Source organism: Polyodon spathula, chromosome 22 (genome assembly GCF_017654505.1).
Source record: "Polyodon spathula isolate WHYD16114869_AA chromosome 22, ASM1765450v1, whole genome shotgun sequence".
Lineage (NCBI taxonomy): Eukaryota > Metazoa > Chordata > Actinopteri > Acipenseriformes > Polyodontidae > Polyodon > Polyodon spathula.
In genome coordinates this window covers 23,618,365-23,645,115 of record NC_054555.1, presented here as the reverse complement: position 1 = coordinate 23,645,115, position 26,751 = coordinate 23,618,365, and the positions used below count along the sequence as shown (strand labels likewise).

General features: G+C 39.1%; 2 protein-coding genes across 10 annotated transcripts in view; one reads left to right on the top strand and one right to left on the bottom strand.

Annotated features, from left to right (window-relative positions):
* Positions 1-14,723, top strand: part of LOC121297170 (SH2B adapter protein 3-like) — a 60,490-nt gene extending 45,767 nt beyond the window's left edge. The window contains exons 4-8 of the mRNA XM_041223267.1: positions 167-261; positions 3,761-3,858; positions 5,623-5,837; positions 6,887-7,058; positions 11,708-14,723. Of these exons, the coding sequence (XP_041079201.1) occupies positions 167-261; positions 3,761-3,858; positions 5,623-5,837; positions 6,887-7,058; positions 11,708-12,021 (894 nt within the window). The 3' untranslated portion in view covers positions 12,022-14,723. The remainder of the gene's footprint in view (positions 1-166; positions 262-3,760; positions 3,859-5,622; positions 5,838-6,886; positions 7,059-11,707) is intronic.
* An 894-nt stretch (positions 14,724-15,617) lies between these two features.
* Positions 15,618-26,751, bottom strand: part of LOC121297169 (ataxin-2-like) — a 29,644-nt gene continuing 18,510 nt past the window's right edge. For 2 of the 9 annotated variants that reach the window (XR_005947132.1, XR_005947134.1), the window contains exons 17-27: positions 26,538-26,604; positions 24,664-24,807; positions 23,782-23,799; positions 21,244-21,316; positions 19,966-20,159; positions 19,393-19,525; positions 19,156-19,301; positions 18,446-18,682; positions 17,621-17,795; positions 16,373-16,473; positions 15,618-16,125 (exon numbers count right to left, since the gene is read on the bottom strand). Coding sequence is in view for 3 of the 9 variants with exons in the window: in XM_041223264.1 (XP_041079198.1) it covers positions 16,097-16,125; positions 17,621-17,795; positions 18,446-18,661; positions 19,156-19,301; positions 19,393-19,525; positions 19,966-20,159; positions 21,244-21,316; positions 23,782-23,799; positions 24,664-24,807; positions 26,538-26,604 (1,195 nt within the window). In the remaining 6 variants the exon portion in view is untranslated. The remainder of the gene's footprint in view (positions 16,126-16,372; positions 16,474-17,620; positions 17,796-18,445; positions 18,683-19,155; positions 19,302-19,392; positions 19,526-19,965; positions 20,160-21,243; positions 21,317-23,781; positions 23,800-24,663; positions 24,808-26,537; positions 26,605-26,751) is intronic. The other 7 variants (XM_041223263.1, XM_041223266.1, XR_005947133.1 and 4 more) reach the window with 6 other exon arrangements.

The following is a 26,751-nucleotide window of genomic DNA, read 5'->3' as shown; positions in this document are numbered from 1 at the left end:
ATAGCAGTTTCACCCAGGTCAGGTTTTGTTACAACTTGATTAGCTACAGTGTAGAGGTAACAAGCAGACTTGTGTCTATTAAACCCAGAGTAAAACCAGGAATGAAAGTTCACTCGCTCACTCACTTTTTCTCTCTCTGTTTTTTTTTCCCCTTTCTGGTTTCCAGGTTAATCACTTCCCAGGCAGTGTCATATTTGAGACTGATAACGACCAGCAACTGAGTTCTTGGACTACAGAAATTAAGCATTGCATCAATGCAGGGTAAGTTGCCGTGGTTAAAAACACTCGGATCAGACAGGCATCTATTTTGAAACGTACCAGACCACATCATTGTGAAACATGTAGAAATAGCAGCACTGAAGACTGTGTCGTCTGCTGGTGATGGTCAGGGAACAACTCTAGAATATTTAAAGACACACCAATGTACAGCAGTGAGATTTGACAGTCAGATACAGAACTTGCATACACTGTGCCTATCGTGAAACGGTTGGCCCTATTCACAAAGCCTTAATGTCATGCATTATATAAATAATGGTTTCTTATGAATACGCTAAAATCAAGTTCCAGCACCAGTATTTAGCCAATCTACAGTACAAAGCCTTTATATATCTTCTGCTCGAAACAGTTATTAACGTTATATTCTTCAGCTAGTTTCAAAACTAAATGTTTAAATAGGCTTGTCTTTCTGTTTCTGCTTCTGTTTTTTCCCTGGTAAGTTATGGTGTTTGTTTATTTACAGGCAAGATGTGATTAGCCCTTTTGGTTTCAAAGATTTAGTAAATTGCCAAGCATTGAGAATATTGCCCATATTCATTCAATTCTATCAAGTATAAAGAACGAATAGAGATAAGCCACAGCTGGATTGTTTTTTGGGAAATGTTACAGCACTGGGGAATCACCCTGGTTTGCATCAACCACCTGCCCGTGGTTATCATGGGATTACACCTAAGAATAGGTTGGCGATGCAATCCAGGGGGATTCCCCTGTGCTGTAAAATGCTCTTATAAAATCCAGCTGTGGCTTATCCCATTTGAGTATACAGAACTCAAATCGACCCCTAATGTACACCATTTTAACTAAATACATAAAGTTTTTCAACAACCCAGTGTTGGCTACTATACATGCATGCTCTACACAAAAGCTTCCTCTTGTATGTAATTAAGTGTAATGGTGTATCTAATCCAAACAAATAGCACAGGCATATAAAATGATCCCACAGCAAGCTGACAGCATGGACTGAGCAGCCCCGCATTGCTGCAGATCCCAGATGACACCAACCTCGTAGCGGAGTTCCTGCCAGAGACGCACTGGAGTTTCAACCTGCCTGCAGACCTTCCAGTGACACGGCAGATCAGTTCACCCCTGTACCTCTGGAGTGATCTGTTTCCAGTACCCCCAGCCTGTTGCCTTGAGATCCCTGAAATGTTTACAACAGGAACCAAAGCAATGGTTCCTTCAAACAGGTTTGAACACAAGTGACCAACAGTAGTTTCAAAGCTGCAAAAAGGAACAGAGCTTGCACCTCAGTTTTGTACATAATGGCGTCAGCAGCAATCAGCCAAGTCCATTCCAATACCAGGCAGTCCCACCCACTGCACGCAGAAGTCTGTGGGCCCCCTTCATGTCTTCACTTTAGCAGATGTGTAGCCGGGTTTGAGTTGCGGCAGGATAGTACTGTACAGAGAGGTTTTTGTGAAATCCCTCAGCTCTCCGCTTGGCCTGGGATTGTGGCTCACCTGTGCGGGGAGACAGCTGTCCCGGACATCAGTGTCTTTTCAGTCCCTGCATTCACAGTGCAACCACACCAATATTCCGTTTAGAATCGGAATATTTGGAATATCTGTATTCCAAATGAACTTTACGGGGCATTCCAATTCCCCATCCTGTTCCAAATAATAAATCTGTGCTTGTTTGTGTAAATGCCTTATTTTGAATACCTGCCTTTGTCTGTCTCTGCGCTTGTGCCAGGCTAGAGATACTAACAGTGAACTATTCCATTCCACTTTCACGTAAGGAAATTATTCTGAATATTAATACTTGTGTTTTCCGTGATTTAGTTGTTAAAAATGACAGTATTCATTGTTGACTGTAACACACACTGGCTTATCATCTCAGTGTCTCAGAACTGTTTCCCAGCATTCGAGTTGAAATAACCAAACTGATCACGAGTCACCTGGCTTCTGTATTCATTGCATTAGCAGTCTGTGTGATTGAGCTGAGCCAGCATGGGTCCCTGGAACATCTGCTTCCTGCTTCCTGCTCCCTGCTCCCTCTCGCACAGCAGAGGTGTGTCCTGCTGGAAGTCTGTCGTCACTGCATCGCAGTACACTGAGGTCTGGAAGCAGAATGTCATCAGCATCCAGTCCAAGAATGCTGCAGCTGAGACTTGCATTGCCAGTAGCTTGTCACTTGTTGGTCCTCATGAGGACAACTACACATGGAATTGTCTCAACAGTAGGGGCAGATCCTGTGCACCAAGCATTTCATGTAAAATGCCGTCATTGCAACAGAAACACCATTGTTTCCAGAGCTGGAACTATTTGCAAGCCATGCCTGTTTGCCTCGTAGTGTGAGGGGAAGGGGAGGGGAAGACTGCCTTTGGTGAATGTGCACCAATCGAACTGTAAACAAAATCTAATTTTTGATATGTAAGGCGCATGTAGTAATCAGAAAAGATTTTCCCACATCATACATTTAATGTGTTGGTATGCTGTGTTCAGACCAAAATAAATGGATTTGCACTACAAACTATATTAGGCATTCAAAAGTATATTAGGCATTCAAAAAATATGACATTCTTAAAACTTTAACATAATTTTTCTTTTTGTGCAAAACATCATTGTAATATTGCAAATAGCAGCATGTGGTCTTATGTGTTAGCAATGAAAAATATTGACTAATTCATAAACAGACAGCACCTAGCATGGTGTCTGGTGCACAGATTGTGTTGGTTGATGTGTTGTGTTAATGGTTTGAGAGTGTGCTAGACGAAGTTGCTTTGGATATTTCAGGCATCCGCTGGGTTTTGCTCTGAGATCTAAGTTAAGAACCCGTGACGTACAGCAGATGATGTGTTTGCTCCACCTTCAGGGCCCCCCTCTGCTTCAGCAAGTAATAAAGCCTGGAATGGCTTAAACAACTGCTACACAGGGAGCCGGGTGCATCCCTGCTCTGCCCGTTGGCAATGCCTTCTGTAGCCCGGGGGCGTGTGTCGGGTTATGGGGAAGGAGAAGAAGCTGCATTTCAAGACCTAGAGAAAGCCTCACTGAGAAGCTCTTCCTGTTGTTGGAACACCGAGAACAGTGTCAGCAATTAATCACAGCGTGATTTGCACAGCTTGGCTGTGCCAGGAGCTTCCTTGCGATGACTGCTCACATTTCCATGAATTACAGACGTTCTTCCTGAACAGGCTCCCTGTCTTTCGCTCTCTTTGACGCTGTCTCTCCTTCCCTATATCTGTTTTTTATTTTTGTTGCTCGGTTCTGGACAGATGCAAAGACAAACAGTGCTTAGAGGTTAAGGGGAGACTCTAAAGTTTTATAAAAGGAGTAGAGTATATAGTTTACTGTATGGTTATTATTAAAAGTTGTTTATTTAGGGTTAATCTACTGAGATGCAGGTATCTCATTTTCGTTCCATGTTCCATACCTATGGAGTCTGGGATAGTAAATCTGTTGTACGCTGAATAGGTGAGAAGGTGTCGTTTAACATGTTTTAAATGCAAGGCATGTAGTTAATGGTTTTGTTGGTGTCGTTGCAGCAGGCTGGAAGGAGCCGATGTGGAGCTGCTCACTACATCTCAGGCTGACTCGTTTCCTCCTGGTACCGGGAGAGGCAGCTCGGACTCCATTAACCAAGGTGAGCCCTGGACACTCACCAAAGAAATATGACTGCCATTGCATAGCACTCATCCATTCCTGGTTTTACTAGGAGTTTTTAATAAGCTTGTGACCTGTACACTGTGACTAGTCAAGCGTGTAGTAAAACCTGGAATGGGTGAAACTGCTGTGCAATAGGAGTCTTATTTCCATTCCTGTAGCTCAGTACAGGAAATTAGCATTTTCTTCACATGGCACAGAGGCCTGGTTTAATCTGGGGAAAAAAACAGTTTGAGATGACAGTTTTTGCAGTGCCATGGCTGTGCACACCTAATGTAGAAATCCTGTATGTAGTCAGGTTGATTGAATGAATGAATGAATGAATGAGAAAGAAGACACATGCTTTTTGTGCCAGCATGGTTTCCTGTTGCATGCATTTCTCTTTATTGTTGCTCTGCAATGTCCAGTTATACCCTCCAGTTTCGAGAGAGAGAGAGAGAGAGAAGAGAGAGAGAGAGAGAGAGAGAGAGAGAGAGAGTCTATCTGAACTTGATGTTTCAGACTGAATCATTTCACTATTTTCAGTTCTCTGATTTTGCTAGCAGTCTGTTTTAAAATTACATCTTTTTACTCGATGGACAGCAGATTTAAATGAGTCACGCTTTATTGTCATGTGAACACGGTGCAAGTAATCCACGCTGCAGTGTAAAAAAAAAAAATAATTCACTTGTGTGAGCTTTACCTGGGCAGTTAGGGAAAGGCGAAAGGAGTGCTAGATAGGACTTACCCGAAAATGAAAATATCAAAAACAGAGTTTCTGTCCTTGTGTATATGTAAGGGTACAGCTCACTTTTAAAACAAGTGAGCTTAAACACTCCCACACACGATCCAATGCATGATAAATAGGTAAGGACTTGAGTTACTGCGTGACTTTCTAAATATCAAAATGTTCAGATATCCCTTTGTAAACTGATGAACAGAATTTATTTGCAAAATAAGTGGCGGGAGTTGTCCTGGAAACATTTTTAGAGGGGTGTTGGTATTCCATTTATCAAAACAGAAACACAATACAGTATTCAGTGTAAAACAATGACAGCAGGTGGCTAGAACTTTTTTAGTGCTTTATGCAGTAAGGGGTTAAAAACCCTCCACAAAGGAATTACCAAGCTCCTTGTTATTTGAAACCTAAGTAAACAGACCCACATACTGGTCCTGTTTGAATTTGCCAGCTTTCTTTGCTTTTGCTTTCGTTCCGTACACAGCCTGGCCAGGTGGAAATGCGTGTATAAGTTCAGGCCTGAGAAAGGATTACTGCCGTTGACGGGAAACAGTTACATATCTCAGAAACCCGGTTTTCAATCTTTCTGCTGCTTTCACATCAGTTTTGTCAAAATGTTTCTGAATTCTGAGAAAATGCCCTGCAGCACTGAACTCTTATAAAAACTTCATTATAACATGATGTAGCAGTGTGTAGTATGTAGTTGAATGACTGAATACATCAGTTTATCTACTGCTGAGGCTGGGGCACTCTTCATTGAAACCTGCTTGCCACTCTGAGCACATTTTATAGCAGTAGTGTAGATTATAAAAGGAGATTTCTAACCACTTTAATTAGGTAAGCGAAACATATTTTAAAAAAGTGATTTGTTTGCAAAAAGCAAAAATGGTTTGTTTTTGTTTTACAAGAAGCTCGTATTGGTGTCGTTTTCCGCTTTATCTTATAAGGCGACGAGCTTCGTGAAGCAGTCTTGCAAACTGAAAGTACATTTAAGCAAATTAGTACATTTGTTTGTCTTTTTCCGAGGAGCTCCTCACTTTGCCCCGCCAGAGCAGATCTTCAACAAAACCGATCACTTCCTCTCCTCGTATCCCTGGTTCCACGGGCCCATCTCCCGCGTGAAGGCAGCCCAGCTGGTGCAGATGGCCGGTCTCCAGGGCCACGGAGTGTTCTTGGTGCGTCAGAGCGAGACACGCCGCGGAGACCACGTCGTCACCTTCAACTTCCAGGGCAACGCCAAGGTAACGTTGCGCTTCAGAACCGACAACACGTTTCTGAATCCTTCCTTCTTCAGTGTAGCGCACACAGAACATGGCAGGTTGCTAAATTGTTTTCTTCTAGCTTGTTTTTCTTAAATCCACAGTAGCACAACACAATTGCATTATTTGCTTGTACAGAATTTCCCTTTATCTGCCTCATAATGGAACACTCTGGACTGTACACGAATCCAAATCTTTAGATGCTGAAAAGCAATCCTTTTTTATTGGATTAGGGTGGTTATGAGCTAGCACCTGATGCTTATGGAATTGTTTTGAGTTTTGTGTTTTCTTTGATCCAGCGCTGTGCTGTGCATAATAAACATTAAATGCAATATCTAGCAATGGCTTTCCCATTGATTTATTTATTTATAAATTGATTTATGGTGCTTTTGGTTTCTCTTACCCAGCCTGTCAAAGTTAAATCCACTTCCAACGCTAAGCAGTGCTTGCTTGCGTTTTGTGATTAAGCATGATAACAAGCCCACACACACAGGCCCCCTTCCCTCAGACAAAGTAATTTCCTTTCATGTAATTTTTTGTTCCAGCGTTTTTTCCTCAGTGGAATGTAGAATGGAACATGCAGGTGAATCAATGTATTGAAGACTTTGTTCCCTATTGTTGTTTCCTGGCAGATAACTCAGATATCTGTACAGTTCTGCTTTCGATGTCAAAGCCCCCAGTCTCATCATAGCCCCTCAGCAATTCTCCCTCATTTCAGACATTTATCACACTAGCAGTGTACTAATACTTCTGCAAAAAAATATTATACAAAAAACCAATATAGGGCAGTGAGAAGCCTATGAGAATAAAAGTAATAAACCATCATTATACTTGCTGACAGCTGCAAACTTGATTTAATTACAGAAGGAGGGCTTTTTTATTTACAAGTCCTTAGCAAAATCTGTCTTGAAAGGTTTGTGAATAGAGCCCTAATGGCTGTTGACAGAATGTGATAGTCTGTGCTGAGCTGCACTTCAGTGCCCTGCTGTGGTTCTTTTCACTTGCTAACGAGTTTCTCCTGTTTGTCGCAGCACTTGCGGCTCTCGCTGACAGACAAGGGGCAGTGTCGAGTCCAGCACCTTCGGTTCCCTCGCGTCATTGACATGCTCAATCACTTCCGGCTGTCCCCCATCCCGCTGGAGAGCGGCACAGCCTGCGACGTCAGACTGTCCAGCTACGTGGTGGCCAGCACCAGTTCTCAAGGTACCAGTCGCCAGCTGTCTCCGTCCTGCTGCCTCTCATTGAGCCTCTGCCACACCATTCATTCTCCAATACGAAGTTTATACAGTTCCATCAACATCACAATTAACATTCTGGATAACATAAAACAAAAAAGAAACGTTTCCTACATTCTTTGTAATTAACTCCTTTTTTTTGAGGGCAGCTCAGCTTGCATGTTGGAATGGGGTGTTTTTATTCTCTGGGTTTTTGGCATTGCATGGGTTACGATACTGCTTATTGACCTATTCAGCAGCTTACATCCCCTCCCATACAGACTATCTGATCAGTATTGAAAGATATAGTTACACCCATGCAACCCTAATCTAGGTCACAGTGACCGATTTATTCAAAGGTTCTGGATAAAGGAAGGCTTTATCTGCTTTACTCGCCTCTTTTATTGAAGCTTGTATATTTGTTCACGTCGTTCTTATTTTTTTACAGACAGTAAATCAAAACGATCAAACTTTATAGACACATTCTTTACCACAAATTCTTGCGTTCTCAGAATTCTGCACAGCTTGAGGTGACCTACTTTTGCACTGGTTAAGCTAGTGAAACATATTATATTTTTATATATTATATTATATAATATTTTATTTGTAATATTTGTTTTATTTTGCAAGACTATTTGCGTAAGTACCAGTTTTTAATGCACAGACTAAATCGAACAATATTTAGAAACTACTGGGTAAAACATGGTCTAACCTGGAAATGCAGGCAGGATAGTGAATCATATTTAAACATCTACATTCATCCCAATTTGATCATAGATGCTGATCAAAATATTCACACTCCTGGAGAAAGTGTCCAGGTTTTCTTTCATACATTTACTGTGTGCTGCTGTTCTGCACAGTAAGGTTCTCTCCTCCAAATGACATTTCTTTTATCTAAATAGAGCACCATTGTGACACATGGAGGTACTGGAACGTTACTTTTCCTTGTAGAGTTGGACTCTGTTGGGCCTCCATCTGTTCTACTTGGCTGATAATTGATGCCCTATACTTGCACAGAGGTGTTTCACAGTGTACAGATTTCCACTGAATTGACAAGGCAGTCTTGTATGGGGAATGTATGCACAGTGGCTAGCTACTATATATTTTAAAATAGCACTCGCCTCAATTCTTAGAAAAATAGGGGAGTGCGCATCAAGAACAAAAAAAACCAACAACATTGCATTAATTGCCTATTTTTTGCAGCGCCACGCTCTACACATGACAATACTTCACACCATCTGACATCTGTTTGGTAGCTAAAGCCACAGAAGTCATGAAACAGGAAATATTTTGTTAATTTCTAAGAATTTTTTTTTTGGTTCAGTTCTTGGCAAATAAGTGACCTTTTACACCAGTGGTTTTAACCCTAAAGAATGCAAATGCAAAGATGATTTTGATTCTGGGTCAATAAGATGACTATATACAACTGTGCTTTTTAAAGCCTTTCTGTGAAAACTGAAATTACAAGTAAACTTTTAATGTGATGCTGCCAAGAAAAATCTTTTAATAATTAGGAATTAAACAGTATTTCACATGTAGCAGAAAGGACTACCTAATACACTATAAAGTAATGTGTAATTCTAAGCCGGTATCATGTATGTTTGTATTTCTGTATAAGATAGTTATTTCAAAAGGCTTGATGGTGAAGATTGACATTTTATTTTGGAATGTACATATATTTATTTATTTATTTATTGTTCTTTAACCAGGAAAAAAAACTATAGACACAGAGGCCTTTTTCACAAATGTCCTGGCCAGATGACCAGAAACAGACAGCTTTAATTTCACATCCCTAAAAATAACATCACTCAAGACAATCACATCATACATTCAGTCTGGGATCAGAAACATTTACACTTCGATAATTCTGTAATGGCTATATACGCTATACAAAAAAAAAAATAAATAAATAATATGTATTCAGATCAAATAATATAAGTATTTTCCCAGTTATATTTAAAAATATGTATTTACTTAAATTAAACTAACATTCACATGCACACACTGTTACTATGAAGGCCATCTTGATTATATTAGAAGGAAAAATGAAATAGAAAAAGAAAAATAAGGGTACAGAGAGAAATGGCAAAAGACACAGCAGACCTATAAAAGCAAATATTCACAACTTCAAACTGCCAAAAAGCACTGGCTGTCTAGTTATTTAATCTTTTTGGTACAATAATTTCTGACATAGTAGAGGGTTGAAGCTGGAAAATGTATTAGAGCAGTGGGGTTTTTTTTTGTTTTAATTTGAGACGTCTGCAGCGATCTCTCTCTGATGCCTATTTTCCTCAGTCTGTTTCATGGTTCATCAGATCCGTTCAGTAATGGAAAACTAGAGAAATCTACCCTGAAACACTCCCCATGTGGATCCCATCTGCCCAACCCCCAGCCCAGGCCCTGCTGCCAGAACTGCTCCCCTTGCACTCTCTCCCTCGCTCTCTCCCTCGCTGCTATATTTGGTTGTGTTCTGACAACGCATGGGAGCCACTGTCCCAGCTTCCGGTTACAAGAAAGCCAAGTCCCAGCTAGAACTCAAAGGCTCATTTTCCAAACGTAGTCCACTGTGGTTTGAATGACTGGGAAAGCCCTGACCCTCAAGGTGGTTGTTTATCAAAGCCCCACCTGCTGCAACACAGACGTGCACATATCACATGGAGTCCGGCTACAGTGATAACCCCATTCCTGACAGACCAGCCTGATGACATAACAGAACGACCCACAAAAGACAACTTCAGATCCTTTCAGGGCAGCTGCAAATCTCAGATTTGCTCCCCAAATTGGGTTCAGTAAGGCACAATACTCAGTGTCCTATGGTGTGCTAGGAAAGAGTACATTGTGGTAGAGAAGTAGATCCATATGCTTTTCCTAGTGGCATAGCTGTTTAAACAGAAATAAATGAACATGGGTTACTCCCATGCTACAAAGCCTTTAGTTTTATAGACACACTGTATGATACAGTAAACTCCCTCCATAGGAGCAGCTTGATATAAAGCCCTAACTGAGACCACTCTAGGTCCCTGTGAACCCGGTTACACATGCTTGATGGTTAATATGCATAGCCCCCGCCTACCCCACTCTACCTGTCTCTTATTCCAGCAGACTATCCCAGTCCTGGAGAAGAGAAAGCACAGGGATCCAAACTCCTGACCTCCCCAGGACAGGGCCAGCCCATCAGAGCCAGGCGGGGGCACTGGAGCCACCTAGCGCAGCATGGGTGTTACTGCAGTTTAGAGACAACCGAACAGAAATATCATATATAAATCCTGCTTTACTCCTGTGGTACAGTAAATGATGTTCAAATTAATCATCGTTCACAAACCTATAGTTGGAGACCCTCTTTTGTACCAAACAGTAATTTGAAAGTTCTGTTTGTGAAGTTGAGAAGCAGCCACTTCGCTGAGTCTGTTGAGTGAGAGAGAAGGGCCCAGCCTCATTTTAACAGGTAAGGAGGGACAGCTCGTTTCTTGTGGCCGGTGGTTATGGCAAGTTCTTGTTGTTAAGACCATGCTGACTGAACTCAGAAGAGGAAGCAAGAAACCCAAAGCAGAGTCACCTGCTCTCTGCTGCACACACACACACACACACACACACACACACACACACACTTCCTGCCACCCAATGATGTTCCACAAATACATACACAAATAACACGAAAGGCCGCAAAGAAAATCACCCAAGATCTGAATCGCATTTTCTAGTTCTTTCCAAATGTTAAACTGCCAACACCCCCTCCCCCAAAAAAACAAACAAAAGCAAAGAGTTTAGTAACTGAATAGATACGCAGTATATACTATTTACACACTGTAAATACTGTAATATTCATTCTGAAATGAAACAAGAAAATCAAACAAAATACCAGCCGTGCATGCATCATTGCTCAGTGTTGCTTCCACCTGTCACAGTTTCTGTAAATCTCAGATGTTCCAGTAATTATTTTTCCCAAACAAAGGTCTCTTAGTTAGCATTTTCCAACAACTGGTTTGTGGTTTTTTCATTCTTATAGATATACCCCCTTTAATATGCAGTAGTGAAACATCATCAGTTTGGATTCTGGACAGATTTAATTTCCTTTGTTTACAATGTTGTGGCTCTAATATGCCAGATATGACGTGCTCTGATTATTTACTTTGTTCTGAGATTTGCTGCTTTTTTATCAAGCTTATCAGTTATGCATTCCCTGTAATGTTTAATAAGCATTCATCTATTTGTCATTTCAGAATGTCTATAACCTTTACCTCTTACCAGAAGTGCTTTGTTAGTTTCAATAAAAATAAAAATGTAAAACCAAAATGTTGGATTGCAGTTAATAATGTTAAGGTCGTACTTTACCGATAAGGGCTTGTTTTGAAGCACAGGAAGGAAAATCTAAAAACAGTACCAAGACCTCACTTTCGACATTTGTCTGAGAAAGTTCTATTGATCTCTGTCCCATCTGGAGGCACGTTTTCTACTGTTCTGAAGTGCAGATTGTGCATGTTCTTAAAAATCATAGCAATGAAGCAAAGCGAGTACTACGTGTTTTTCCTTAAACAGTTCCAGAACTACAGCATTGATCACTGATGATTCTGTTGACTACTATAACTTTTTTTTCCGCAACGTTCTAACTTGCTGTAACGGGAGTTTGTTTGTTTGCAGGTCCAAATGCTTCCACCACCGCAGTCCTGGCACCCTTCTCCTGCCACCGCTGGACCTCGGAGCCTAGCCTGGCCCATATCAGCGCAGCCAACTACCCAAGAGCGCACACCCTGGACAGCCTCCACCAGCACTCCGAACCTGAGCAGATCTTCCACCTCGTGACCCCACGAGAAGACCTTCCTGGGGCGCTCCGCCACAGTGACTCCATTGGGGTGCAGCCCCGCCAGCTGCAGCAACGGGACTCTGACTACCAACTAGACCCACCCTCAAGGGTCCGCAAACGAGCCATTGACAATAATTACATGTTCCTTTAACGGGACATGGATCTCGAGACAAGCGGACATGTGAACTAGCAGAAGGCAGACAGTGTCTCGCCAACCATTAAAACTCTTCAGGGAGAAGAGCTTCAGTGAATGTATTTTTTTCATTTTTTTTTTATTATTATTTTGGGCATGGGTGGCTACTGGATTTGGGAGTGAAATTTGCTTGTAACCTTACAGACACAACCTGGTCCTTCTCAGGTTTAAATCATTGTATCACATGCAGATTTCTTCCTCCTGTTAAAGGGCCCCTTTTCAAAAAGTTATATTGTTAGTTCCTAATTTACAGTGTACAAATCACAGCTTTTGGCTTGTGTCTGAACTTAACAGTAACTGCCAACAAAACTGCCTGTAAGGTGTGCCAACAAATAACAGCAATCCTACCAAATCAGTGCTGGAAATACTTGTCGAGACTAACATTTATAAAAACTACCCAGAATCAGTAGAAAGTGCTATCTCCTTTGAGATAGACAGCGGTTCTCTGCAAGTAAGATTAAAATACATATTTTCACTCCCATACTGTATGTAGCACTGCAGGCCCCGAGCTAAAAAGCATTAAATCATGATTCTAATTAAGCTTTAGCATTTGTAAAAATGTTTGTCAGGTTTGCTTTTGTTTTCCAGGAGTCTTGCACAGTACATTACAAACTTCTGCAAAAAAACCAAAAAAGCACAGAAAAACAAAAACAACCTTCTAGTTATCTTTTGCTTTTTGAAAGTTGATTTTGTAATCTTTGTTAGCCCATATATATATATAGTACATTAATGCAGTAACACTAACATGATTTGGCAAAAACACATGGGCATGTGATTTCCCAGTGCAAATAAAGCACCAAAATTTAAATAAATGGGTTAAGAATACTTTTACAGATAGAAGTTCAGACACAAGTCTGCAAGAACCCAGAAGGGTTATTTTCTTTTTTCATAACAATTAATACCTCAGATTTGATTTCAATGACAGAATTACTGCAAGGCAGTAACTGTAGCTTGCTTCCTTTTTCCAAATGGCTTTCAGATAATAAGCAATCCATTTTTTGTACTTTCATATCAAGTTGTATAAATGAAGCCTCCTCTGTAGCAGGGTTTCTTCTAAAAAACACACAAACAAAACTGCAGCACCATATTTATTTCATCTCCATCTCGGAGAAAAGCCACTTTATCAAAAGCAATGTCTGAATTGAGCTTTTCTTTTGTATTGACTGCATTTCTGTAAATTATACAGTATTTATGTTTTTATAATTTATCCACATTATATACATACAGGGGGAAAATGTTTCCAAGCACAGCATCATCAGTATAGTGGAACTTTGTGTTGAAGGTAATATTGTTCCCCCACTGCCTCTTGGTCTGTGTTTTAGCTCGTTAAAATAACGTGTGTGTGTGTGTGTGTACGTGTGTGTGTGTGTGTGTGTGTGTGTGTGATTTATATAGCACCCATCATGGGTAAGATGCAAAATAATAACCTTAAATAAATTCAGTTTCAGCACACCAAGATGCAGTAAGAGAAGTGAAACCTGATGTGGGTGCAACTCCCAACACAGAAATATATTACATCTAAGAAAAAAGAAAAAGGGGGGTGTTCCTCGCTGTATATGAAATGATTAAATACTGCCTCATACACAATGTTCCACTACAGTAAGACCTTTGTACTAATATTTGTACCTTAATACCAATATATAAATGTACTTAGATACCCAGTTATTTCAGCTACAACAGATAATATATTGACACAATCTAATCAGACAAAGGAAAATTAGTCCTGATTTTCCTGTAGTACAAGACATTTGAAACTTTTACAATCTACTGTATTTAACAGAAACGATGCACAAAATGTAAACATTTTAAATATTGCCTATATCTTTAATGTATACTATATAATGTATATTTGTTTTAACCAAGACATTAAATATTTTAAATGAATTATTTACAAGCACTGTACATTATGTAAAATGTAAACTCATTTATATTATTCAGGAATATCTAAGGTTAGGTAGCCCCAGCCTTATCCCCAAGTAGCTCACCTTTCTGCAATAGAAACCCTGCTGCAGAGATGAGCAGTAAATGCAACTATTTCCACTGCCCATGCATTTTACCAGTTACATAAACTGTACATTTCTACTTATTTTCACATAGCTAATAAAAACAGATTTATGACAAACGTTATAAGTTGCCTTGTATGTTTGTATTCTGAAATTCTTTCCATTAAAACAACATTTAAAAAGTAGAGATAAAATAGGAATGCTTCTCAAAATGTCACTTGGGTAATTGTTGCTCCATTGGCTTCTCCAGGAAGTACACTAAACTAAAACATTTCATATTGCACAGTTACAGTAATGATGCTCTGTATGGATCTGGAACTACTCAAATAAAACTAGAATTCTGTCATTGAATGTAGTTTTAGTATTTCTAATTTCAGTACTATTGCAGGATTAATAGTTATGGATAAAACCAGGAACAATGCAATTGTCATTTAAATGTTTCCCGATTCTGTTCATTTCAAACAGGGACACATGCATGGTCAACTGCTTTCATTTCTACTTCATGAATATTTTCACTTTAAATCTTGGGCAAAGCCAACTGAAATTCAATGGCCAAGATCCTTCTGAAAGAGAGGACATCATGAAAAGCCTTTATAAATGCAACCCCCCATTGTAACTCAATACCGCCATCATGTGGTTGTTCAGTACCAAACATCCTTCAACTGAGTAATGCATAAGCTGGACAGATGCTTAATACCATTGATGAATCAGCAAAAATAAAATTAACTCAAGAAATGTAAATGTATGTTTCTACTTACCCATGGACCACAGTATGAAACAGCAACCTTTCCTTAAAAGGAATTTATATTAGCAAAAATGTCATACAGTGGTAGATATCAAAATACTACTATAGCCTACTATTAATGTCAGAGTAACCACATTTCCTTATATGCAGAGTAGGAGTAGTTTTGTGAAAAATTGCCAGCTACTTCACAATGCTGACCAAAGTACATGTTTCTGTTGGAAAAATCATACAAAAACTTCACCTATCTTTCTCAGTAATCACAAAGCATTTCACATTTGAATTTAACATTCTTGTACTGTATATGTAACAATGTTGCCATTATGTTGTTTTATAGTGGAATTATGTATTAATACATGCTAATGTCTATTATAATCTGTTCATAACTAAAAGTGACCGATTGCATTTCACACATCAATATTAATGTTTGACCTCGTTTCCTGGAAAAGTGAGTGTTATGTTCTTGCACTCAGATAAACATGTTCAGACCATCTGTGAGCGCAAACCAGTTTGCGATGTTTTAACCTAGAAAGTACAACTAAATCTCAACCTATGAAAAGCAAACCAAGTAAACATCAGTTGACTGCATTACTAAAAACTGTAGTGATAAAACAATGCACTGCACCCTGTTGTACTGTATACAGTCATCATTTACTTACCTCTTCGCTAAACTTGTAAGCAAAAGAGACACCTTTTTTACAAAATACAACAGACTGAAGATGTTTCCTCAGGTTTTAAAACTTTTTTTATTTTTTTTTTATTTTTTTTCAAGTTTTTTTTTTTTTTTTTGTAATTTTTTAATGTATTTATATTATCTACAAAGTAAAAGTTCTTTAACTTAAAAGTTACATAACTGTCGGGCGACAATGGGTCACCTCAGCAATCATGATTCATAAATAAATCAAACTTTTTGCCAACCAGATTTTGTTACAAGATTATTTTTACTTATTTCAAGTTAGGTTAGAATGAGAAGGGTCTCCAAGTCTTGACAAAAGAGTTTTATAACTTACAAGGGTCAGGGGAAATATCAGCAAGCTGAATTGGTTGAGGGGGGAGGCATTTGCAGGGATTGATTGAATACAATACACTAACTGGGAGGGAGGGGGGGTTCGTTAAGTTATTAATACTCTTTAGTCAGTCTGCAAGTTGACTGGTTAGCATTCCTAATTAGTTTACAAGACAGCAAAAGTTTAGCATGATGAGAAAATGCAGCCATCTCTCTTCAGATCAGTAGAAGCAGGTTGGGTGGGAAGGGGAGGGAGTCGAGTTCTCCAGCCTTGAGGTTCTCCTACAACTGCTGCTGATGGTGAGCTTGCACTGGATAACGAGAAAAAAGGAAATCATTTGAATGTACAATCTGTGATAAAACTATTTCAAGAGTCACTATCTTACCAACTTTTAAATCCCCCATTCTTATTCTGAATTTAAGACTAAGTAGCATCTAAGGTAAACACTTAACACCTTTAATATCTGTGAACATTCTACACCCTTTGTAACAAACAAGTTAATCTTTTCCTGCAACAAGACAGCACTTCCCTTTTAGAAATATCAGCAGTTACTGTACCTGGGGGGGTGGCCAAGTCATCAATAGGTAGGATAGGGTTAATAGGCCATCTCATCTTCTACTGACCTGACATAACTGACGGTAGCCTGCAATTATCACAGCTACATATTAAACACAGTGTATTAGGAAATAGATAATGGATAAATATAAAAATGTACATAGTCTGAAATATCAGGGCAGTATCTTCCTTTGTGTCTGTTCAAAACAGCATATGACCTTCACTATATACTTCACTCACTCACTCACTCCCTGTCTTTCTTACTGTCTTATGAAATGGATATATTTAATATTTCCTTTAACCCTTCACTCAAATCCAACAATAACAGGATAAGCAAAGGGCAGCTTTACTGAGAATAACACACATAAATACGTAAACCACCCCACCAGTTAAATACGTTATCAATATGTTAATAAATGGAAGGGGTACTCAAATGTTGCTTTACGTTTGACACAAATGTTCTGTATGGCTGTAATTACATAGCAAATCAATATCCTACTTTAAAAGTGGTAAATTAAATAAGCTACAGAAATGCAGTACTACACTACACACGTACAGTACATTCAAGTTGCAAGCAGTTAAAACTGGTGACATTTGATTTAAAAAATAAATCAGTATTAAAAATAAACAAAACCCGAGTTGCTTGCCAGATCTCCACCCAAATACTTAACACCCTCCCATAAGTCAATTAAGGTTAGTACAATTCAGTCTCTTAACCAGTTTCAACTTTATCTTTTAATTTAAGCATTTTAACAGAGGCTAATCTTCAGTGTTCACAGTATGATATTATCTAACACATTTAAATAACATGTGCAGACACATCAGACAGAAGCATAAAAAAACATTTAATCTGACAGTCCTTAAATGATAAATTACACTTTCATCCGTTCCTTTCTGAATTTCATTTAAAAAAAATTAAGAAAAGGAGGAAGCATCTGAATTGGATCCTCTAAACATCTAGAACATATGTTCACTTGCTCTTACAGCATTTCCTATTCTTACCCTCAAAGGACTGCTAACAGTTCAGTTTTTGTTCTTCCAACCTGGTTTTATATTGTCTGACAAGGTAACAGGATAGTTACCGCAGACCAATATAGACTTCAGTGCAGGTTTTATGTGCATTGGAAAGCAGTACAGATTTAGGAGGAGTTATTCAAGTCCTGGTTGAAACAAAAACCTTTGATGTTAGATGTCCAGAAGGGCCAGAGTTGGGAAGCTCTATGGGGAAGCGTGCCAGCCAGTGCCCTTACCTGTGGGGTGTGCCATGTAAGAGAAGTGTGTGGTTGAGGAGACTGGAATGGGAGGCAGTGCATTCTGGGGAATGGTAGGCTGCGGGCCTCCCGGAGACTGCGTCGCCATCAGCATCATAGGCGGGTGTGTTGGGGTGGCATGGTGAGGGGGTACCATTCCAGACTGCACATGGGCCTAAAAACATTAAAATACTCATATTACAAGCATTTCACACCATGACGTTTGGTGGTAATTGTGCATACACTGGTAAGAAAATGGGAGAGAATATTTTATAGTTTTCTTGCAAATAAGAATTATAAATGGCCTGTAAGGCTTTAAGCAGATAGCAAGAAGAAACTAAAAACATAGAAGGCAGAACAGCTTTAAGAGAAGTAACTTATTTGGAATAAAAAATAAACATCTTTTAGGATCTACCGTTAATCTTTTGTGATCCACAACTGCAAGAAGGACCAGGTATGACACATGCGCAGAAATGTTGTCTAATTTGTAAAAATACAGGAAATCCTGTTGTAAACATTCAAATAGATTTACAGCATGTTAACAAATTAGACCCTTAACACATTACGGGTGACATTGCAAAATGGTACTGTTACAAATGACATATGAACTCTTTCAAATTAGCTTTTAGCTGGGAGAAGGCATTGTTTAAATACAATGTTGATTCTATGAAAACCCTTTTCACCAGCTAAATTGGAAAGCAGAAAGTAGTTAACACACAACTCTCATTTCCAGGGGGGTCTTATTGTACTCTTTTTCTGGGAAGAGGTGTGCTGAAGTCACAAGAGAGACCCATCAAGCCGGCAGGACTGGTAGTGTTTCCTCACCTGAGGTACATGTGCCATGTGCGAGGTGTTGTATCCGTGCTGCATTTGCTGGGGGTGAATGTAGACTGCTTGCTGAGCCGAGGCGAAGCTGGTCTGTGGAGACTGCGGGTTGGGACCAGGCGTCATGGAGGGTGGGGTGGGGGTCAGCGTGGAGTAGATGGGCTGCTGCTGTGGGTTCCCCAAGTGAAGAGCCTGCGCCGCCTGGTGCTGAGCGTGCTGTTTTAACAAATACATAAACTTCTTCAGTGTTACAAAACTCTACGAGAAAGTTCAGTCCAACACATGTTTAACTTGCATAAAATAAACAGCAGTGAAAAATGGCCCGTGGGTAATCCAAGAACAGGCAAGAATTCAAAATGACATTTAAATACACTAAAACAGGACATGAACAATAGTCGACATTAAAATTAAGGTGGTTTAAGGGGCTTGAGAGCAAGCCTATAGAATAAATCATATACTGTATACAACAGGAACTTTTTACGTACTGTAAAACCCTTCATTAAACAAACAATGAATGTAATCAAAACAATTAAGCTAATGCGGTGCATTTCTATATATTTCCAAGCTACTGAATCCCAAAAACATGTTTAATTCTACATGGGGTTGGGTTTACTACATTCCTCCATTGTTCAAAAGATAACTTTCTTAAATATGTAGAAACTGGTTTAAAAAAAAGAAGTCCACTGCTTTAAAAAGGAGTAAAGCCTTACATGGACGGGGCTGGGTGCAGGGTGGCTGCCTGCGTGCTGTCCTTGCTGCTGCCCAGTTGGGGTGGCAGAGGGCTGTGGGTGCTGGGGATGATGGTGCAGGGTAGCACTGGGGTGCGTGTACTGCTGGGGGATAGGACCCTGGGACACTGCAAAACAAAAAGGCAGAATATAAAAATAAAGAAGTGATACCCAATTAAGTATGGTATGGTTTACATGTAAATTAAAAGGTACCCTTACCATACATAGTGTGAGTTTGTTCTGCAGCACCATACTGTGTTGTTGAGGAGGAGACCAGCCCAGGCTGCCCATGGGTTGGAGGACCCATCATCCTGCCATTGCTCTGCAACACAGGGCTGTAGACATGTGGAGGCTGGAGGGAAAAGCCATTTTTTTAGTTTTTTTAAGCAACAGTTCTGATCAACTCATCGTTGACACCACTGCTTTCAACATGGGCCAAAAATGCAATAACTTCAAAAAATATTCTTAGATGTTTAATTTGCCAATAAAGTTGCTTGATTTCTAGCTGCTCTCATGCAGTAAGTAATAAAAACTTCTGGTGCTTGGAAGTTTTCTCTCCACATCTGCACTCATGTGCTAACAATGTGTACATAAAGGACAAACAAGACAGAGGTTCTCAGACTCATGTTTTAAATGGTACACCATCTTTACATAAGACCCCAAAATCTCAAAAGGTCAATCCACATTAGCATACAACATATTAAAAATACCCACCAAGTTTGATCTGCCTGGTTGCAAAAATGTAGTAATGACACTAACTCAACTACAAAATAATCAATAAGAACATGTTACCTGTGACTGATAGTGTGGTACTTGCTGCACAAGGGGCTGGTTGGTGAACTGCTGAGGGCTGTAGGTCACATACTGTGCAGAGTACACTGGATTGGGAGCCACGATAGGCGGCCCTGCTGCAGTGGCAGGGTGGATCATGGTTGGGGTGCCCTGAGGGTGATGCTGGTCTGGCCTCTGCTGGGGCATGTTTGGAACTAGGAAACAAGTAAAGAGAAGGATGGGCTATGACGATTCAGCACAATAAAATGAACACTAAACTTGAACACCACAAAGACAAAAAAAATACTACATTTAATATCAACTTTGAAATGTGAAGTGTTTTTCTGTGGTAAGAGAAGGGCATACATCCAGTCACCTTTATATTGCTGATTCAATTACAAACACAGGTCTTCTAAACCACCATCAGAACTGGAACTAATTAGCCTCTTGCTTTCCAGTTTTCCCAGAAGGTTTGCAAGGTAATGGAATCTTAACTACCCTTGAACAGGGGTTCTCTTTGCAACAGACCTTGCCAAAACCTGACTCTTACACAGGATAAATCGCAACTCTTCAGCCTCCACCACATTCAATCTGAAACATCCCACAAGCACTGCATTTCATCTCAATTTTGTAATAAAGGAAATAATGCTGTAATATTTGTGTTTCATCATTCAATTAAGTAAATGAAAGATTTCCACTGTTTTAATGGATTATATTAAAACAAACCAGGCTCAACAACCAAGATACCCAAAGTAACGAGTAAGACTGAGGTATGACAAAAACAGGTTTCCAATGAACAATTCACAGTAGCTACATCATTTTTTTTGCATGCTTCACTTACAAGGTAGCAATGTAACAAATTTAAAAACTGAACAGGTATTAAATTTGGTTTTCATGTCATGTTAATCAAATAATTTGAAGATTGATCTCCCCTACATAAACTCACTGCTGCAACACTTACTTTGTGTCCCACATTCCACATGCATTCCTAACTGATCAGCTATGTAAACCACACTCTGTAAACATTGAACATGCTAGCAGAAAAGATCTACAGGGGCACACTTCCTACACCTCTGATTCACAGACAAAAGTTTCATGAGGAACAATCCAACATTTAACAATGCAGCACTAAAACTTTATTAAAAAAAAAAAAAAATGGAAAGGGAGCTACTTGGAAATCTGAGCACCTGCACATCCCTAGTTTTTAGGTACATTATTACATTACATGTATTGTATAAAAGTAACCCATGCACAGCATGCACCCTCAAACCAAACAAAAAGCATCCAGCATTCTCTCACCTTTACCTGCTCTATAGGGCTTCGTCTGGTTTACTGGCATATGAGTCACTGGGACATGGTACATAGCAGTAGGCTGAGGACAGAGGACAAAAAGGATACACAAGTTTACACAGATTTCTGTTAGAGAATTTGTATCACAAAATACAAAAAGTGCATTTTGACAAACAGCCAAAGAAAGGCTTGGTTGACATGGAAGTAAATATACATTTATATGCACATACAAGTACATTACTCATCACATGCCCTTTTCATTGCCTGGTACCAGCTGGGAGATTGGCACAGGCTTAACTGCAGGCTCCCCCACAGCAACTGCCTGCCCAGCCCTGCTTGTGAAAGAGCCATGTGCAGTAGTTTAACCTTTGTAGGACACCCAAACTATACTGTTCCATTATAACACAAGAGGTGGGTCCACACACATTTAGCATGATTTTGAGAAACAGCTCAAGCAAATCACAACTTTGACTATTTCTTAAAATCATGCAAATACAATTTTTGTTCTAGAGCCATCAGGTGATCCCAAAACAATGCTGCATTCTCCACAAGTCTTCTACCGTGACTCCTAGACATGAAGGGGGCCCAGCAAATATTATACGCGTTGAGCCAACACATTATTATGGAAGCATGGGTATAGTTATCCCAGCAAACAACAGAAGATTTAAAAGACTGAATGGGACCAAAAAAAAAAAAAAACGAGAAAAAAAAACTAATGCATTTGTAATATTGTGTTTTGCGTTGAAGAAAAAGAAAAGACAAATTGTCTTGGTTCTAACTTTTCCCATGAAAGCTTGGCTTTGCAAATTTTTTCTCTCTAGTGACCAAATTTGCATTTGGGATGTTTGACTCTGTAAAGAGGATCTATATGGGCACAATTCCTACATCTCAGGTACTCTAACAAAGACCACACAACAGGGAGTGTACATTAGGGATGTCACGGTATAAAATACAAGACTGTTATCACAGTACCGCGGTATAATGTAATTTTTTTGTAATCAGTTTTAAACAGCTATTTAAAGAAACACACCCAAGTCAAGTCATTTTTTAACAAGAAAACGACGTTTATCAGTTTGGACGGCATCCTATTAGTTAAGAGAAGCAAAATGTTACCTAGCAATAGCCAATCGAGTACATTTTAAGACATGCAGTGCCCGCCCACTGATCTCTCAACAGAGTGCAAAACTTGATTAGAAGATGACATCTGCAAATAGTTTTTTTTTTTTTTTTTTTTTTTTTTTTTTTTTGACTACATGTTAACAGCAAGGAACACAAAGCAAAGAAGAAAAGTTAAGGTGGGTATGAAACCGTTGCAAAGTGAACCGGCATCTAGGGGACTTTTTTTTTTTTTTAAATGGGAATAAAATTGTATTCATTTACATAAAACCAAAATCCCTACAACACTATCAACTCAGAGACAGCAACATTTTTATAATACCATTTAAAATAAAAATAATACCAATGCCTGTAGCATCTTGACTTAGTTACATAGTAGTAAATATAGAGTTTTTGATTATCTGCATTGGTGTGTGCTTACTGCGTTTCTCTTGACCGAGACAACAGATATTAGCTACCGTTACTTTGATTTTGTAAATTATTAGGAAGGCAGTGATGAAAAGTTACAGGGCCTTGTTCTTGCTGATATTTGAGTATTTGTGTTTCATTTACTGACAATCATGTTTGCTAGCGATCATTGTTTAGTAGGACGGTTTATATTAAATATGACGTTAAGTATTTAATATCCTACTCGGATAATCTCGTGCATGGCAGTTTTCAGAATCGAGATGTTTGTGTTCATTAGTTAGTTCTAATGAACACAGTGGCTCACCAATGGACAAACAGAGTAAAAAAACACGCCCATATTACCTGAAACCGTGTAAACTCTGTAATCATGGTATAGAAAAATGGTTGTGGTTTCAAAACCATGGCAGTTTATACAACGGTTTACCAGAAAAAACGGTACACCATGACATCCCTAGTGACATGTATGTTGTAGCACCAAGACAGTGAGCAAAATTTATCATCACATTTGTAATACATACAGTAGGATTGATAGCATTTTGTCATTAAAAGTGGTTCATGCAGTGAACTTTGTCAAAAGTTAAATCCCTTTCATTTCACAATAAAACACAATATACACGTTGCTATTAGCTACGGATACTCCAGAGACAAGAGTGATGTCAAGTAAAGACAGGAGGGAGGTAGTATGGTCGTGTGGTGAGAGAAAAGGACTAAGAGCCAGGAGATCCTGGGTTCAAATCCCACCTCAGCCACTAACTAACTGTGACCTAGGATGGGTCACTTAACCTCCTCGTGCTTCAATCCTCCCAGCTGTAAAATGGGCTAGCAGCAGGATCCCAGTGGAAAGAGATACTGCATCTTAGTTGGGCTATCCTGGGCAAATAATTTCTAAAACAAACAAACAAACAAAACAAAACAAAAAAAATTGCAATATGAAATAGGCAAACCAACATCTGAGTGAAAATATTTTACAGAAACTAAAAAAATTAAATAAACCTCATAAAAAAAGTTAGAATTGCACTATACCTTCCAGACAATGCTTTTCTAAAATGGACAGAGAGAGGAAAGGGAGAAAAGAAAAAAGAAAGAACCACGTTTAGTTTTTTCCTTGCAACAGTGATTGATGTTGGGTTGCGTACTATTTCTTACTGCAACCAGAAATCACCTGCTAAACTTAAATAAGACCAATTCATTAATGTTGCTTACTGGCCGCATGGTACATTACAGGGTTAATGCATAATACACCATTGACCTCTACTTGGACCATGTGTGGGAATTTCTACAGGACAATAAAGTTTCTTATTCCCATGATGTTGCTGCTGAGGAAAACCTATTCACCACAAAGCGGTGAAACCTGACGTTTACAGTAACTGAAAAAAACATTAGTTCAGTTCTTTTATCTTTAAAAAGACGTAGACATGTGGAGTCTGGAGGGAGGTCAGGTATTTTGTTTTGTTTTTTTGTTTTTATGTGAAGCTTTGGATTTTTTATGAAAGGTGTTTCAGGGCCTTATCCAACGTAAGGAAGTGTCTGTATGTTGTCTGTTTGTTTGCTGTTTGGAACGCATTAAAAGCAATAAAGCATTGTCAATAGAAATAGAATTTCCAAAGAGTCACAACTAAACACCTCTGGACACGCACTGTCCTTCAGACACGTGAATGTTTTTTCCACAGCCGCAGCAGAAAGTGGGCAACTGACTTTACAGATACACTTCATCACTTGTTTGCATGTATTATATTGATAAAACAACTGCTTACAGCAAAACATGCACATGCACATGTATTAACTATGATTTAGTATGAGAGGGAAGAAAAGAGGTTGGCACCCTGTAGCATGCACTTGTCAGGCACTATATTATTTTTTCCCTTATGCAGTCTGTACAATGCTGACAAAATAAGAAAAGCTTACCTGCACTCCTGGGCTAACAGGAAGGGGGTACATTTGTGGGAAGCACACTGTTGGGCTATACATCGTGGGATGCTGCTGCACCACAATTGAAGGGCTAGGCTGGCCTTGAGGGCGTGGGGGTGTGGGTGTAGTGGCAGGTTTGGGCTGAAACATACAAGTAGTAGTAGTATATATTGAACACTAATATTAAACACATAATAAAAAGAAGCATATTACTGATGGGTACTACATTAAAAGACTAGACTTTTTGTTATTGTAGTACACAAAAAAGGCACCTAGGTTTTCAAAGACAAGCAACGGCTGTTCAGTTATTTTTACAGCTTTAATTTGTGTCTGAACAAGTGGTGGCAGTACAACACACTTTAGCACTGTTAAACCTGAAAGAGCCACATCGATGACCAGATAGTAGGGATGCACCGAATCCAGGATTCTGTTTCGGATTCGGCCCAAATACCTACTTTTTGAGCAGGGTTCGGATTCGGTGAACTACATCCGTACATCCATTTTAATACATCCCTCCAATGTGTGCAGTTCTTCTTTAAATAAGACACAACTCCAGTATTGAACGTAACTGTGGTACAGTATTTAATAACAAGAATACGTTTTATGAACTCTGTCGCAGCTCTCAGCTCCCTTACTGGTGGTGCACGCACTAAACACACGTAGCTGCTGAATGCAAACAGTTATGTAGTAAACCTGTAATATACAATAGCGGTAAACTGTTGTAGACTTGTGTGCTTTGTTGCTTTGTCTGTCAAATGTGTTCTAGAGATTCTACTGAGATGAAAATAAATAAAAATCGGTGCAAAGAAATACACATTTTTTGTAAGATAACATTTACTTTAATAGGCAATGCGTGCGTCTCGCATGCGACGTTGACGCTACTCCCCCAGTGCTGAGTGCCGATTTTCCAGCCAAATTTGGCCTGTTTTGAAATCATCTAGCGGGTTAATGTTGTCTTTGGTGGTTTGGTTATTTTTTTGGCTACTTTTATCATGCACAGTTTTTTTTTCCTATTTTTTTCTATTATGTCATCTCCAGCGCAGAACTTCAATCACCATGCTGTAGTATATGTAGTAGATTTTCTGGAGCGTTCTGGCTCAAGTATGGCAACTCTGGTGCTCTCCTTTCTCATAATAATAGTAAACAGTTCCATATTTTGACATTTCTATTGTGGGGGATGGGGCTAGCAGTAAATTGTGTATGTTTCAAACTGAAATCTTATTCAGGGATATATTTCCATTCGGTAGTAAAAATACTATTAACTAAAAGGCTCAAAACTATGGATTGTGCACATCCCTTGTTAGTAGCTGCCTGTCTGTTCTTCATTCAACAGTTTCCTTCAGGTTTTCTTGACAGTTTTTATAGATTTGGTATTCGGCTATATCTTTTGAGATAGATTCGGTATTTCGGCCGAATCTCAAAAACTTGGTTTCAGTGCATCCCTACCACATGGTTCTTAAAACATCATCACAGACCAAAAACACATATTTCTTTTAAAATTACAAGTGGACTATACACTGCTTCTGTATTTTTGTGCCCTTCTTGCACTTTGACTTGCTTATACAAAAAACTACAGAATAAGCCCCATATGGCTCAAGAGAAAGTCCTTTGGAAAGTCCTGCGTTGCTTGCAGTTTTAAGCAAAGGCAGCAAAACAATTTATAGCAAGATTAAGGGAGTCTACCACACTTCTATAAAGAAAGCAGTAACACATTTAAGCATGTCCGTCAGCCTTTTTTGAAAACACCGATTTAAAATAAATCATGCATATTAATATGCACAATTGTTCTCAATTAGTTCCACAGTTCCAAAGAACCAAGTAAGGAGAAGAAAGAAAAAAAAAAAAAAGAGATATTACAAAAGATTACTTACTTGAGCAGAGAATGACCTGGGATTGAACTCCTTGGCATTAGGATTCAATGTTGATTTTTTAACTTGCCTGAAACAAAAATATAATACAGTAGAACTATCAACTGTAAACTTTTGAAGAGCTAGTCAATTATATAAATATAATAAATCTGTTGCTTCTTATGGTCTTAGTAAATGTTAAGAACTGCAGACAGAACTGAACACTGATTTTATTTGC